This window comes from Mytilus trossulus, unplaced genomic scaffold (genome assembly GCF_036588685.1).
Source record: "Mytilus trossulus isolate FHL-02 unplaced genomic scaffold, PNRI_Mtr1.1.1.hap1 h1tg000110l__unscaffolded, whole genome shotgun sequence".
Lineage (NCBI taxonomy): Eukaryota > Metazoa > Mollusca > Bivalvia > Mytilida > Mytilidae > Mytilus > Mytilus trossulus.
In genome coordinates this window covers 1,582,843-1,598,333 of record NW_026963297.1, presented here as the reverse complement: position 1 = coordinate 1,598,333, position 15,491 = coordinate 1,582,843, and the positions used below count along the sequence as shown (strand labels likewise).

Genomic DNA, 15,491 nt, shown 5'->3' with positions numbered 1-15,491 from the left:
CCCAATCCTTTCTACGCCGCATTGGATATGTTCAACGGAAATGAACTAAAGCAGCGCGTGAAATTCCAGAAGATTTCGAAAAACAGAAAGAGGAATTTCTGACTGCTATTCAAACTCAAGAAAAATTAGATACCAAGTGACTTCATAATTTTTTATCAGACACACGTGTACAGTGGAGATCACTTCTAACCTCTCATTAAATCAGTCAGTATCTGCCAGGAGAACTGTTCTAGAACAGTATGTAGAACTTTCAGCCTGACACCCTTTAGATAGTTCCAGCTAGAACAGTTCGAACCTAGAACTGATTTGTACAGTTCTACCTAAACAGATCCTGACAGTTCTACCCTGGAACAATTTTAGACAGTTCTACCTAGAACTGACCAAATATTTGGTCAAGAACAGTTCCACGACTTCAACAGTTATACGGTTAGAATTGATTTATAAATTATACGGCTAGAATTGATTTATAAATTCTACGGCTAGAATTGATTTATTATTCTACGGCTAGAATTGATTTATACATTCTACGGCCAGAATTGATTTTATAACTATGATTGACTTATAAATTTTACGGCTAGAATTGATTTAAGAACTATTTGTATTTGATATATTAAGGCTTCGGCAAAATAGCGATATATATAGAGTTTTGCTGTTTTGCCGGTCTTATTTATATATTTTTAAACAAGAGATGTGTGTGCCTGTTCCATGTCAGGAGCCTTTAATCCAGTGATTTTCTGTTATTGACGCGTTACATACATTATGTTTTTCGTTCATTTTTTGTACGTAGATAAGGCCGTTAGTTTTATCATTTGAATTAATTTATTTTTGTCATTCCGGGAGTCGAGATGACTCGTATAACAAATTATTTGACCTCATTAACCAAATGTAATAACTTGTTTCCCAATCCACTATTATATATAAATATGCTTTTGAATTTAACTTAAACTAACCATATTTGCTTTTCATCATGTAAATCTTTAATCATGTAGCTGCTCACTGTAGTAATACAGTTATATTTTTAGGCAAGGATGGATTGTACAAATGACAGAAATTATACAAGTATTTGAAAAACAATGACTTCAAACTTTTGTTTGCATCAGTTTAATTTAGCAGCATGTCCTCTTTATATTCAAAATATTGAATCGTAAACAAATATTATATCTGTTTACCAGTAGTTTTCATACCTCTGACGGACCCGTTTAACAAACATCTTTTTACTGCATCAACCTAAACTGACACTATTTGCTCTTTTTCTGCAAATCTATATAGCTGCACAGTTATTCAGTTATAATTTTTGGTCAAGACGGACTGTAATATAAAGATACAGCAATATTGGAAAACAATGACCACAAATGTTTTTTCGCATCAATTTATAGTGCCAGCATGTCCTCATTTTATTCAAATATTGAATCGTTTACAAATATCAGTAGTTTTCATACCTCAGACTGACTCGTGTAATAAAATCTTTTGACTGCATCAACCCAAACTGACCATATTTTTTTATAGTGTAAATCTATAAAGCTGCACAGCAATTCAGTTATAATCTTAGGTCAAGAGATACTGTAGTATACAAATAACCGAAATATTGGAAATCAATGACCACATTTTTTTCTCTCGTATCAATTGAGATTGCCAGCATTTCCTTTTTTTTAATTCAAAATATTGAATCGTGAACAAATATCTGTAGTTTTCATACCTCAGACTGACTCGTGTAAATTAATCTTTTCACCACATCAACCCAAACTGACCATATTTACTTTTTTGTGTAAATCTATATAGCTGCACAGTAATTCAGTTATATTTTTAGGGACTGTAGTATACAAATAACCGTAATATTGGAAATCAATGACCATAATTTTTTTTCGCATCAATTGAGAGTGCCAGCATTTCCTCTTTTATTCAAAATATTGCATCAGAAACAAATATCAGCATACCTCAGACTGACTCATGTAACACAATTGATTGTCTGCATCAATCACAACCAAAACTAATCCTATTTGACTGCATCTCCCAAAACTGACCATACATGTATGTGCTCTTCTTTATGTAAATCTTATAGTCGCATAGTAAACCCGTAATATTTTTATGTAGGCAATGGTAGGAATGGATTGATTATTTCAAATGTTAGCAAACCAATGACTACACAATTATGCTCGCATCAGTTTATAGTGCCAGCATGTCCTCTTTTTATTCAAAATTTTGAATCATAAACTAATTTCAGTTGTTTTGATATCACAGACTGACTCACATAAACAAATTATTTGTCCACTTTAACCAATACTGACCATATTTGACAGGATCAACCAAAACTGACCATATATGACAGCATCAACCAAAACTGACCATATTTGCACTTTATTATGTAAATTTTAATATATATATATATACATATATATATTTGGCGATTTGGTGTCACGATATCACAGAAGCATGGGTTCGAATCCCGGCGAGGGAAGAACCAAAAATTTGCGAAATCAAATTTACAGATCTAACATTGTTGGGTTGATGTTTAGACGAGTTGTATATACATTATGTACACAGCCATGTATCACCATCATTGATGGCGATCCGATGGATACATCTGTTGTAGGGTTGTCACTGACTAAGACGTACTTATGAATATAATTATTTTCTGTGACTGTATCTTACATTAATTTGTAGGATCCTTTACTATAGATAATTTAGCTGATCTGTAACAATAACATCTTCATGCCTTATATGTACTGTAGTACGCCGCTAGATTAAAACTGACGTGGAAAGGTAACACATGGCCAGCGAAAGCTCTTTTTTAGAGAGCCCAGGTGGTCGTGTGGTCTAGCGGGACGGCTGCAGTGCAGGCGATTTGGTGTCACGATATCACAGAAGCATGGGTTCGAATCCCGGCGAGGGAAGAACCAAAAATTTGAGAAAGCAAATTTACAGATCTAACATTGTTGGGTTGATGTTTAGACGAGTTGTATATACATAAACAATATATATAACTCGTCTAAACATCAACCCAACAATGTTAGATCTGTAAATTTGCTTTCGCAAATTTTTGGTTCTTCCCTCGCCGGGATTCGAACCCATGCTACTGTGATATCGTGACACCAAATCGCCTGCACTGCAGCCGTCCCGCTAGACCACACGACCACCTGGGCTCTCAAAAAAAGAGCTTTCGGTGGCCATATGTTACCTTTCCACGTCAGTTTTAATCTAGCGGCGTACTACAGTACATGATATATAAGGCATGAAGATGTTATTGTTACAGATCAGCTAAATTATCTATAGTAAAGGATCCTACAAATTAATGTAAGATACAGTCACAGAAAATAATTATATTCATAAGTACTTCTGAGTCAGTGACAACCCTACAATAGATGTATCCATCGGATCGCCATCAATGATGGTGATACATGGCTGTGTACATAATGTATATACAACTCGTCTAAACATCAACCCAACAATGTTAGATCTGTAAATTTGCTTTCGCAAAGTTTTGGTTCTTCCCTCGCCGGGATTCGAACCCATGCTACTGTGATATCGTGACACCAAATCGCCTGCACTGCAGCCGTCCCGCTAGACCACACGACCACCTGGGCTCTCAAAAAAAGAGCTTTCGGTGGCCATATGTTACCTTTCCACGTCAGTTTTAATCTAGCGGCGTACTACAGTACATGATATATAAGGCATGAAGATGTTATTGTTACAGATCAGCTAAATTATCTATAGTAAAGGATCCTACAAATTAATGTAAGATACAGTCACAGAAAATAATTATATTCATAAGTACGTCTGAGTCAGTGACAACCCTACAATAGATGTATCCATCGGATCGCCATCAATGATGGTGATACATGGCTGTGTACATAATGTATATACAACTCGTCTAAACATCAACCCAACAATGTTAGATCTGTAAATTTGCTTTCGCAAATTTTTGGTTCTTCCCTCGCCGGGATTCGAACCCATGCTACTGTGATATCGTGACACCAAATCGCCTGCACTGCAGCCGTCCCGCTAGACCACACGACCACCTGGGCTCTCAAAAAAAGAGCTTTCGGTGGCCATATGTTACCTTTCCACGTCAGTTTTAATCTAGCGGCGTACTACAGTACATGATATATAAGGCATGAAGATGTTATTGTTACAGATCAGCTAAATTATCTATAGTAAAGGATCCTACAAATTAATGTAAAATACAGTCACAGAAAATAATTATATTCATAAGTACGTCTGAGTCAGTGACAACCCTACAATAGATGTATCCATCGGATCGCCATCAATGATGGTGATACATGGCTGTGTACATAATGTATATACAACTCGTCTAAACATCAACCCAACAATGTTAGATCTGTAAATTTGATTTCGCAAATTTTTGGTTCTTCCCTCGCCGGGATTCGAACCCATGCTTCTGTGATATCGTGACACCAAATCGCCTGCACTGCAGCCGTCCCGCTAGACCACACGACCACCTGGGCTCTCAAAAAAGAGCTTTCGGTGGCCATATGTTACCTTTCCACGTCAGTTTTAATCTAGCGGCGTACTACAGTATATATATAGCCGCATAGTAAATCACTTACATTGTAAAGTTACATATCGCGTTGGATTGTGTTATTCAAATGACAGCAATATTCATGATATTGGAAGACATTGACTACAAAAAAATTTCAACATCAATTTAGAGTACCAGCATGTCCTCTTTTTATTCAAAATAGTGAATCGTAAACAAATTTCAGTAGTTTCGATATATCAGACTGAGTCATTTTAACAAAATTATTTGACCGCATCAACCAAAACTGAACATATTTACAATTTATCATGTTAATATATATGGCCATATTGTAAACCAATAATATTTCTATATTTCTATATATATAGCTATGTCAGGACGGATTATATGATAAAAATGACACCAACTTTGGAACACAATTACTACCATGACTACAAAAGCTTGTCCACATCAATTAAGAGTGCCAATACATCCTCTCTGTATTCATAGTATTATTAATAATTAACCGTCACTAAAGTCAGTGCCTTTCGACTTTTGTCTGACGGGTTGGTCTGTGCATAAATTAGTCGCGGTTGCTGGGGAGTATTGATTTATACTCCTTGGTTGTAGTGACGCACACTACAGAATCCTCTAGATGGTTCCAATCTACTGCAGTGCACACAAAGATGGAGGTTTTTGAACTGGTCGGTCTTACTATTAGGAACTACATGTATGACCGCAAGTTTGCTGTTACGAACTTGTTGGTCTATAATTTTCTCAGTTACACAATTGTTATATGTTGTACCTCTTATTTGTCGTTTGGGTTTTTTGAAGAAGGCAAAGAAGAATGATTGATTTTGTGTGTAGCCTAACGTCAAAGGGCAAATGTTTCATTCATGTTCAGATCGAGTATATTTTTTTGACGTCCCAGACTCCCAGATATCATTTATAATTGTTATTGGTAAGTCTGCCTATATTGACGAGATTGTGCAAATGTACATAGTTTTTTTACTTAAGTTACACAACACGTATTCCATGATTATCCCATGATTCATCCACTTTACATTTTTTTTTGGATCAGGTCATAACATAATCTTAAATTATGAATGTAAATCCAGGGCAAACAAGGTCAATTACGATTAAAATTCCATGAATTAAATGCAGTGTTATATTTTAGGAAGAGACTGTTAAAAACGGGGAACGAAGCAATACATATATTTCTCCGATGAGTTGGATAACCTTTATATCCGCCTCGATATTTGTACATGTATCGTTTGATCAGTAAAAATATAGAAAATCTGCTTTTATACTGTTCAGTAATTGGAACTGATTTTTTTCTAAATTTTAAGATGCCCTTACTGCAGTGACGTCATTTAGAACTGTTCAACAGTCCCGACTGATTTAGTCAGTTCTGCTGACAGTTGTACGGTTGTGGGGTTCGTGTTGTTTATTCTTTAGTTTTCTATGTTGTGTCATGTGTACTATTATTTTTCTGTTTGTCTTTTTCATTTATAGCCATGGCGTTGTCAGTTTGTTTTAGATTTATGAGTTTGACTGTCCCTTTGGTATCTTTCGTCCCTCTTTTATAACTGATTTGGACAGTTCTACCCTAGAACTGATCCTGGCAGTTTTATACAGTTATATCCTAGAACTGTTCCTGACAGTTCTATCTAGAACTGATTCTGATATTTCTACCTAGAACAGTTCTAGGGTAGTTCTAGGGTAGAACTGTTCTAGGTTGAACTGTTCTAGGAAAGTTTAGAAATGTTCTATGACAGATTATTCTGACAGTTCCAATGAGAGGTTAGAAGTGATCTCCACTGCATACAATTTTGTTTGTGTGCAAAAATAAACTATGACATTTGAAGGCTAATTACCAGCCAGTACTAAAAAAAAGTTTTGTATTTGTAAATATGTTTATTAAATATTTTAAGTTTCATTAATTTAGTATTAATTAGTTAATAACAAAATATAAAAAGGTCAGTCAGTGTAATTGCTTCGGAACTAAACACATTTATTAAAAAAAACAGTTGTTGGCACGACACGGGTTATGTTCTTCTCATATATGTTATGATGGTATGATACTAAACCCCTAACGGGAAGGATTGTACCTGATGTTCATATGATGAAATCATAATCTTTCAGTCAGTTTTATTGAAGTCTGGAGCTGGCATGTCAGTTAACTGCTAGTAGTCTGTTGTTATTTATGTATTATTGTCATTTTGTTTATTTTCTTTGGTTACATCTTCTGACATCAGACTCGGACTTCTCTTGAGCTGAATTTCAATGTGCGTATTGTTATGCGTTTACTTTTCTACATTGGCTAGAGGTATAGGAGGAGGGTTGAGATCTCACACACATGTTTAACCCCGCCGCATTTTTGCGCCTGTCCCAAGTCAGGAGCCTCTGGCCTTTGTTAGTCTTGTATTATTTTAATTTTAGTTTCTTGTGTACAATTTGGAAAGTAGTATGGCGTTCATTATCACTGAACTAGTATATATTTGTTTAGGGGCCAGCTGAAGGACGCCTCCGGATGCGGGAATTTCTCGCTACATTAAAGACCTGTTGGTGACCTTCTGCATATTTTTTTTTCTACGGTCGGGTTGTTGTCTCTTTGACACATTCCCCATTTCAATTCCCAATTTCATTTGGTTATTGTTTGTTACCTTTTGTGCTTTATGGATTTTTTGTATGGGTCACTGGTGTTGTTTTAACAGTTTCACAGTTCAAATGAGGTCATGTTAAGGAAAACCAGGTAAACGTTGTAAATTCCCGAGAAGATTATTTACATTTATCTAAGCTGCATTTGTATTCGCGTGTATGTATTTTCGCGGAAATATACCTACCGCGAAATTCGTGAAAATAGGTTCACCACTGAAAAAGTATATGTACAGTATTTAATAATCAATTGATACTCACAATGAACTTACGAAGTAAAGGCTTTGTTTAGCATACTTAGCCTTTTTATTAAATAAACACATCTTTTATTCATTTTTGTTTTCTAAAGCAATAAAAAATAAATCTTTATTTATCTAATATAATATTGTTAGCTGGTTTTGATCCTTAAACAATGGACTTTATTGATTTAATATATCTAATACTGAATACAGTTGTCGCATATGTGAGGTTAGAAATGAACATGATGTTACATAAGCTCTCAAAAAGTATATGACGGCTAACGTTAAATTGTGCCTAATTTTCCCTCATATCATTCGTATTCACCGTGATTTTTGATTCTTATAACAATTTAAAAAGTAAACCATTATAGTATATTTAATGACGTAAATTCATATAAGTGCACATGCTTTCTTTTTACCATTTTTGCGCTAAAATACTGTTTTCAGGCTTAAGTATTAGTTTCACCCACGAATGTGATTTTTCGCTTTTTTTTCTATCTAATGAAAAGGTAACTTAAATTCGTACTGCATTTGCCTTTTTTTAAAACTATTTGCATTGGAGCGTCACTGATGATTCTTTGTAGACTTGACTCGCGGCTGGCGTACAATATATTACAGGTGAATCTATGGAAAGGTTCATTTGGGTGCGCAATAATTTTGATATTTATCATATCTACATGGCTTATTTAAATAGATTCTTTCGATAGTATGTGTATGTATTCATAAAACTTCTGAAAACAAGATATTCTTCAAAACAAAGTTTCCCTGTAGAATATTTGGATTTATTTAAGAAATTCAGGAAATCCTTTAAATTCGAGATGTTTTATGTGAACAAAGTAAGTCTCTATATAAGAGGTCCAAATGAACATAGTGTGTTACTCTTGAGAAATATATACGAAAAAATCTTAAACATTGTATGCCACAGGGTTTCACTTCACATGGAAAATGTATCTATACAATATATATCGAGTGGTATTATGAAGGACACTCAATATAAAGATATGATGTATAAAATATATGCATCTAGATTATAAAACAAACTGAATGCCCGAAATTTATATTTTTATTGATTTGTAAAAACTAGGATTTCCAATAGGTGTATGCAAAAAACTTATGTATAATCCCAAGAGACTAATGAAATAGTCGATCTTGAAAATGTATATTCAAATAGTAGCTGTACATATACACTTTTTTCTTTTCACAACTATCCACCATTACTCTCAACTGACTTGTGCAAGAATGTTCACATTATTACAAATTTTAATACAGCCAGGCGGTTTAACTTCATCATTTTCTCCGCCAATCACTCAATTCAAATGGAAACAAAAATTCAGTAACAATCTTTTGTTGACCAGTCAGCGATTTGAGGTTCACGTATTGCTATTACTTTTGTAAAAAAAGCAACTTGATTTAAGATGTCAAAAGTACTTCAGTATGGCAGATTTAGCGAGTCTGGCGTACACACTATACGCCTGGCATCTTTGAGAATATTTGTTTAACTAATTTAGTTGATTAACTAATTCTTGATTATAGTATATTTTAGCTTACTTTGCAACTATTTTTTTATACGATTTTCCAACTTTATTCTCAAATATATATATTCATTCGTATATTTAACGAGATTAACTTGTGAACACATTCAACATTTTCTCCACATTGTAAATAAATAAATAACAAGTCATAGGAAATATTTTCTTTACCTCGTTGGTAGTCTTTACTTGCTTTGTATAGGTTTAAGTACTCCCAATATTTGGCAAACATATTGGCAAAGTCATATTGACACAGCATTCAATCAATTAGTCTTTATTTCCATGTTTTCGTCTTTTTTATGTCTGTTCCTCTACCCGCCTATTTATCACGGTTTTGTATTGTATTTGAAGAGAAAAAGTGTTGTAAATATCATGCATTTTATGGAAAAAATATTAAGACAAATGCATTAACGCTTACAAATCAATTACAATTGACTAAATATCTAACCATTATTTCACAGTGAGACCCTGACAAAAACCGATACTAACGAAATTGTGGAAAATGTCGAATATATTAAGTTTGTTTTGTTAAAATTCATATCAATGATCAATATTGTGCTAGCTATAATTATAACTATTTATTCACCATTTTGTTTTAGCTCGCAGTTGCAGACGTGGTATATAATCCGGGACAATCAGGTATAATGTTTGTCAGATGTAATGACATTGAATCAAATAAAACGTTAATGTCTATTGTTTATTGAAACTACTTAAATAATTACTGAAATGATTTAATCAGTTAATGCTTAGAAACGCATCATGAATATTATGCTATGTCTTTTTCAACACTAACCGAAAAAAAATATCAAACACAAGGTTTCAGAGAAATTTACTAAGCTAGCGGCACGGAGGGGTAATAACAAATGAATGTTTTTATTATAAAGTAGAAAGGGTTGCTTACATGTATTTCTTTTTAATTTAAATGTCTATAGATCTGTTATCCCATGATTTTTTTCTTATTATAAAAATGTTGGTCAGATCACTTTCATAGAAAAGGGCCATTCAATTACGACAGGAAATTATCGTTAACAATATTGTTTTGTTGTATTAATTCAAAAAAGACACCAGTCAGTTCATGTTTTCTTATAAGGTCACTTTTTAAAATGAAATATGAGCTTTTGCCGTCCGTCCGGTGTAAACTATTTCAAACATCTACTCAACATATTCCAACTAAACCTTTGCTGAATGATCCTTATGTTATTTAAAATGCAATTTGTGTTTTATTTTGTATTTCGTAAAAACAACATGGGTATCAGGCTAAAAATAGAACATAGGGGTGAAATGCAACTGTTGGCCTTTATCTCAAAAACTAAAGCAGTTAAAAAAAAATCTGACATGTAGTATACATGTTCATCATGTCATGTTCTATCAGCCCTGATATGTTCAGATGAATATAACAATCCATGGTCGGGTTGCTGCCACACAATTGTGAAATCTCAGGACTGTTTGAAGCTTTTGTTTTATATCTTAAATATTATTATAAATAAAGATAACCTATAAACAGTAAAAATGTAAAGCAAAGTAAGATCTGTAAATGATCGGGTTTAAGGACTAATATTGTCAACTGACCATTTAGGATATCAGTGACATGTTAAAGTTCTCAAAAAGTATTAAAAAATAAATAAGATTTTATAAGACTTTAACAAATGGCTTATAGTTATACATGCCAAAATAAATGGGGTTCAATGGGCAAAATTTGATAAGGCATTCAAATGGATAAAAGCAGAGGATTGCGATAATCTGACAAAAAATTCCAAAACACGACAAGCGAACATCCATGACAAGCGAACATCCTTAAGGAATTAATGACAGTTATAAACATTTTGTTTACCAGGTTTTTCTCATTCAAAAAATCGTCTGCTCTAAAACTGCTTAACCAATCTAAACCAAGTTGAAGTTGAATGGTTCTTATGTTATCTAGGATAAAGCGTTTGTTTTATTTTCCATTTTCTCTGAAAACATGGCCGCCATGGCTAAAATAGAACATATAGTAGAATACAGGTGTATACTTAAATCATAAAAACTAAATCATTTAGAGCAAATCAAACAAGAAAATAAAGTATTCATTAGGTCAAGGTCTACCTGCTCTGAAATAACAAGCCACATCGCGAAGGTGGCTTTTTTGCTCATGAATTGATGGTTTAAAGGAAATGTTGCAGTTTTCAATTTTCATCCTGAATATTATTATAAATAAAGATACACTGTTAACAGCAAACATGTCCATAAGTGCTACAAATAGGTCTATATGATCAACATTCTCAATTGGCCCCTTAAGGAGTTATTGCCCTTATAAGACCATTTCTCATGATTTGAAAATTTAGTTCGCTTACTGTAAAATAAATATTCTTCTTTGAAACTGGCGAATCAAGTTCAGCTTAACTTTGAATGAATGAGTTTCAGTGTAATAGGAATACATTTTGTATTTCTTATTTCCTTGTACTTCAAAAAGCAGGAGAAAATGACAATTTTAAGCCATTCATTAATATGCATTGAACATAAAAAATAATCATTGATAAAAGATTTCAGCCAACATAAACAGATGATCGATAAAGGTTCTATACGGCCTCTTGTTAATATTACACATCAATAATCTATGTATCATATTTCTGGAAAAATAATACCAAAAAAGGGAAAATACAACATATACTTTTGGTGAACAAACACTGCGTCTTGATTATATTAAGAAAATAACACAATATAAACTAAAGGAGTAGGTCCAGTAAGACCCCTTTTTTGCCCCAAAATATAGCAGTTTTACAAAATTGTTAAAATGTAAACATTTAGATATTTATTGTACAGTAGAATGGTCCTGCTACATAAATAAAGGCTGTTTTTGACAATGCAATACACATTATAAAAGGTACTAGCACCATTAAGTCAGGCTAAATTAAAGAAACCTTCACAATTCTAGCATTTTTGTTAAATTTTAGGCGGTTTTCGTGTGAAATGAAAGTGGCCGCATTAGTGTTCATCCTTAATATTAAAATGTAAGTTGTATTTTATAAGTATACATAACATATATAAAGATTGAGGATGAACACGGATGCGGCCACTTTCATTTTTGACGAAAACCATCTGAAAAATGACATTGTTCGGCATATTTTGTAGATTTTACATATTTGAGCTTGAATCGGGTCGTTTTTAATGACAAAATTAGTTAAACTCTTTCACATAAACTAATTGATTCAAATGAAATAGACACTTAAGTGTTTAAAAAGTGGTAAAAATCCTTCGTAAGATGAACCTGAAATTTGAGGCCAAAATCGGTCCTTACCGAACCTACTCCTTTAAAAAAATGAATAAAAAAGATATGCCATTCACTGTGTAGATGTTTCAATGAACAACGTTCTTAAATTGCAGTATGGACAGAGGCTATCGACATACTAAAGGCCACTTTTATGAAAAAAAAGAAAATAGCTAGGGTAAGAGGAATGTTTGCTTCAACAAATACAGTTACGTTCACAAAGTGGTTACCTGCTAATTTTCCTGTGGAAGGTGTTATGTGTGGTTGTGGAAGACACCTTAAAACACCTCAATCGCTTTTAGTTCATTTACGAAGGAAAAGCTATGCCGACCGCAAAAATGTTAAGTTGTTCAAAAAGGGAATATAATCAAAATAGTATTCATGGTTTTGGAGACGTTACATAGCGCCATGCATATCTTATTCTTAATACATTAATGACGGCTGAACATAAACAGAATATCAAAGTGCATTACATTAACAATTCTTTAACGAGATTAATACCACAGTAAATATGTTTCATGTTTGACAATATTCATAGACGCTTGTTCAATTCAAATGTCATCACACAGTTTTAACATAATAAAATGAAGGAACAAAAGTTATATCTTGTACTTTTATTCTCCAATACATTTGATGAAATCAGTTCATTTGCAACTTATCATCGATTATAATATTTTAACTGCAAACACAGCAGATTGATAGAAAAGAAAAAAGACTGTCTTTCATTCCGTTTTTGGTATTTCGAAGTACCAAAAGAGAAATACAACGATATCTTGTCAGATCATTGTAATATAAGCAAATCTAAGACATAGGATGTTATATAATCCCGATCAGAGACTGGGTTAGGTAATTAATGGGTTAAATGATGTTTTACCTGAGAATGTATTTTTTGTTTCTTTTTGTTGTTCATGGTCTTGAAAAATTTGTTTTTTTATTCCATTTTCCAAATCACGTCATCATTAGGATCAGATAATGTACATGCTGTATACACCAAAGAATCTTTAAATAATCATAAGAAACAGTAAGCAATATTTTAGTATGTGATATGGAATAATTGACAATGAGAAACACTATCTACAAAAGTCAGAACGAAGTGGAAGCAAGCAACAATGGGTTCTTGTCAAACCATGAACAAAGGGCAACACCCAAACAGCACAATAAAAGAAACTCCAGATAATTTGAAATCATGACAATGCCGTCGTAGAAAAAACATGATAGCAAGACATTAAACTGTAAACAACAAATAATATACATGATATAGAAAACGTAAAGCTGCTAAACAATTATCCCGTCATGAAACGGACAGCTTTCATGTGCTCCATTAGGATGAGATAATCCTGATGTATATGCGACACCCTGGATGTGTTATATCTGTTTTGTCATTTATGTAAGTACACACCGGGGGATCATTCTTTTTCAGTAAATCATGATCCCAGAAATGACGATAGGATTGTGTTTTCATCAATTGGAACAAATCCATCGTCCTGTCTGAAACAAAACAAAAACAGTCAACGGATTTATGCTGGAGTCATTTAACATTTTGAAGTTTCAATGTCAAATTTACCTCTTTGAAATCTTTGTATTGGCTCAGTGTAAGCAGAAACATTTGAAGGTAATCATGATAGGAAATGCAACCTAAAATAATGTTTTAAATACGAGACAGAATCTCTATATGCAGGTTACATGTAAAAAAAAAAGTCCCGACGAGAACAACATTGATGAAAACAATTGTGAAAAAATGAAAACAACATAAAAGAAAATAGTTGATAGACAAACTTGTACGATTATCTCAACTTGTACGATTCGCTCGTGTATGTAACAATGTCTTAGATTTTAACGAGAGAAATTTATGTATTACTGAAAAATTATTACACCAGGGTTTTCGATATCACAAACTAGTCAAAACATTTACTAAATTTTATCATCGGTATAAAGACATCATTCGTAAATATAGCTCAACATGCAGACTTTTTATACGTTCAGGTATTTCACATCCAATTTTTTATGGAAATATTCTTTATCAAGCACAAAGGTGTCAGTATTCACCTCATAAACTTACAAAACCTTTGAATAGACTTATTAAGAAGGGATATAATTACGATACTGTTGTCAAGTCATTAAAGATTGCATATTTTGGCGTTAATATTGAGTCACTGATGAGGTCTTTGCGTCGGAACTAACCACATTTATTCTAAAAACAGTTGTTGGCATGACACGGGTTATGTTCTTCTCATATATGTTATGATGGTATGATACTAAACCCCTTACGGGAAGGATTGTGCCTGATGTTCATATGATGAAATCATAATCTTTCAGTCAGTTTAATTGAAGTCTGGAGCTGGCATGTCAGTTAACTGCTAGTAGTCTGTTGTTATTTATGTATTATTGTCATTTTGTTTATTTTCTTTGGTTACATCTTCTGACATCAGACTCGGACTTCTCTTGAACTGACTTTTAATGTGCGTATTGTTATGCTTTTACTTTTCTACACTGGTTAGAGGTATAGGGGGAGGGTTGAGATCTCACAAACATGTTTAACCCCGCCGCATTTTTGCGCCTGTCCCAAGTCAGGAGCCTCTGGCCTTTGTTAGTCTTGTATTATTTAAATTTTAGTTTCTTGTGTACAATTTGGAAATTAGTATGGCGTTCATTATCACTGAACTAGTATATATTTGTTTAGGGGCCAGCTGAAGGACGCCATCAGGTGCGGGAATTTCTCGCTACATTGAAGACCTGTTGGTGACCTTCTGCTGTTGTGTTTTTTTATGTTGGTCGGGTCGTTGTCTCTTTGACACATTCCCCATTTCCATTCTCAATTTTAAAGATATAAGGTCGTGTTTACATTGACCTAAACTCGGTGTGGTGTTAGTGTCTCACACGTAAACTTAACAACATTACGTTCCAGTTGATAAATCTCAATGTTTACATGTAGTTTACATCATGTTTTGCCTACATGCAAACAATAGTCAATGTAGACCTTGTGTAGGTTAAGTGTACACTAAACTAGGCATTTAGAATATCAATTTTGCCATATGTTTTTAAAGAAGAAACGATTTTTGAATAAAAATTGATATTTATAACAAATATTTATAAAGTTCTTTACAGAAACATTTGTATTTACTTTTGTTTTGGTGTTAATAAAACACATCACGCAGCTTTATTAACCCCTTATCAAGACTCAAAGCATCATCATTTCAGAACAAATAATTCATTTGAAAAGTTCTTGCCGAATTGACTGGACATACACAGAAATATTTGCCATTGGTCTTACTCAAACAACGATTCACCCATAAATGCATTACTAAAAAAAGTGTGAGATAAATTGTTTTGTTTGTCTAGTTTCTCAG

The 15,491-nt window shown here is 33.3% G+C and overlaps 1 protein-coding gene across 2 annotated transcripts in view; it reads left to right on the top strand.

Annotated features, from left to right (window-relative positions):
* Positions 1-15,491, top strand: part of LOC134700058 (uncharacterized) — a 76,950-nt gene that overhangs the window by 58,392 nt on the left and 3,067 nt on the right. The window contains exons 5-6 of one of the 2 annotated variants that reach the window (XM_063561435.1): positions 9,500-9,539; positions 12,261-12,742. The exons of the other annotated variant lie outside the window; for it this stretch is intronic. Of the exons in view, the coding sequence (XP_063417505.1) occupies positions 9,500-9,539; positions 12,261-12,511 (291 nt within the window). The 3' untranslated portion in view covers positions 12,512-12,742. Of the gene's footprint in view, positions 1-9,499; positions 9,540-12,260; positions 12,743-15,491 lie in introns of those variants that run through there. 2 annotated transcript variants of the gene reach the window in all.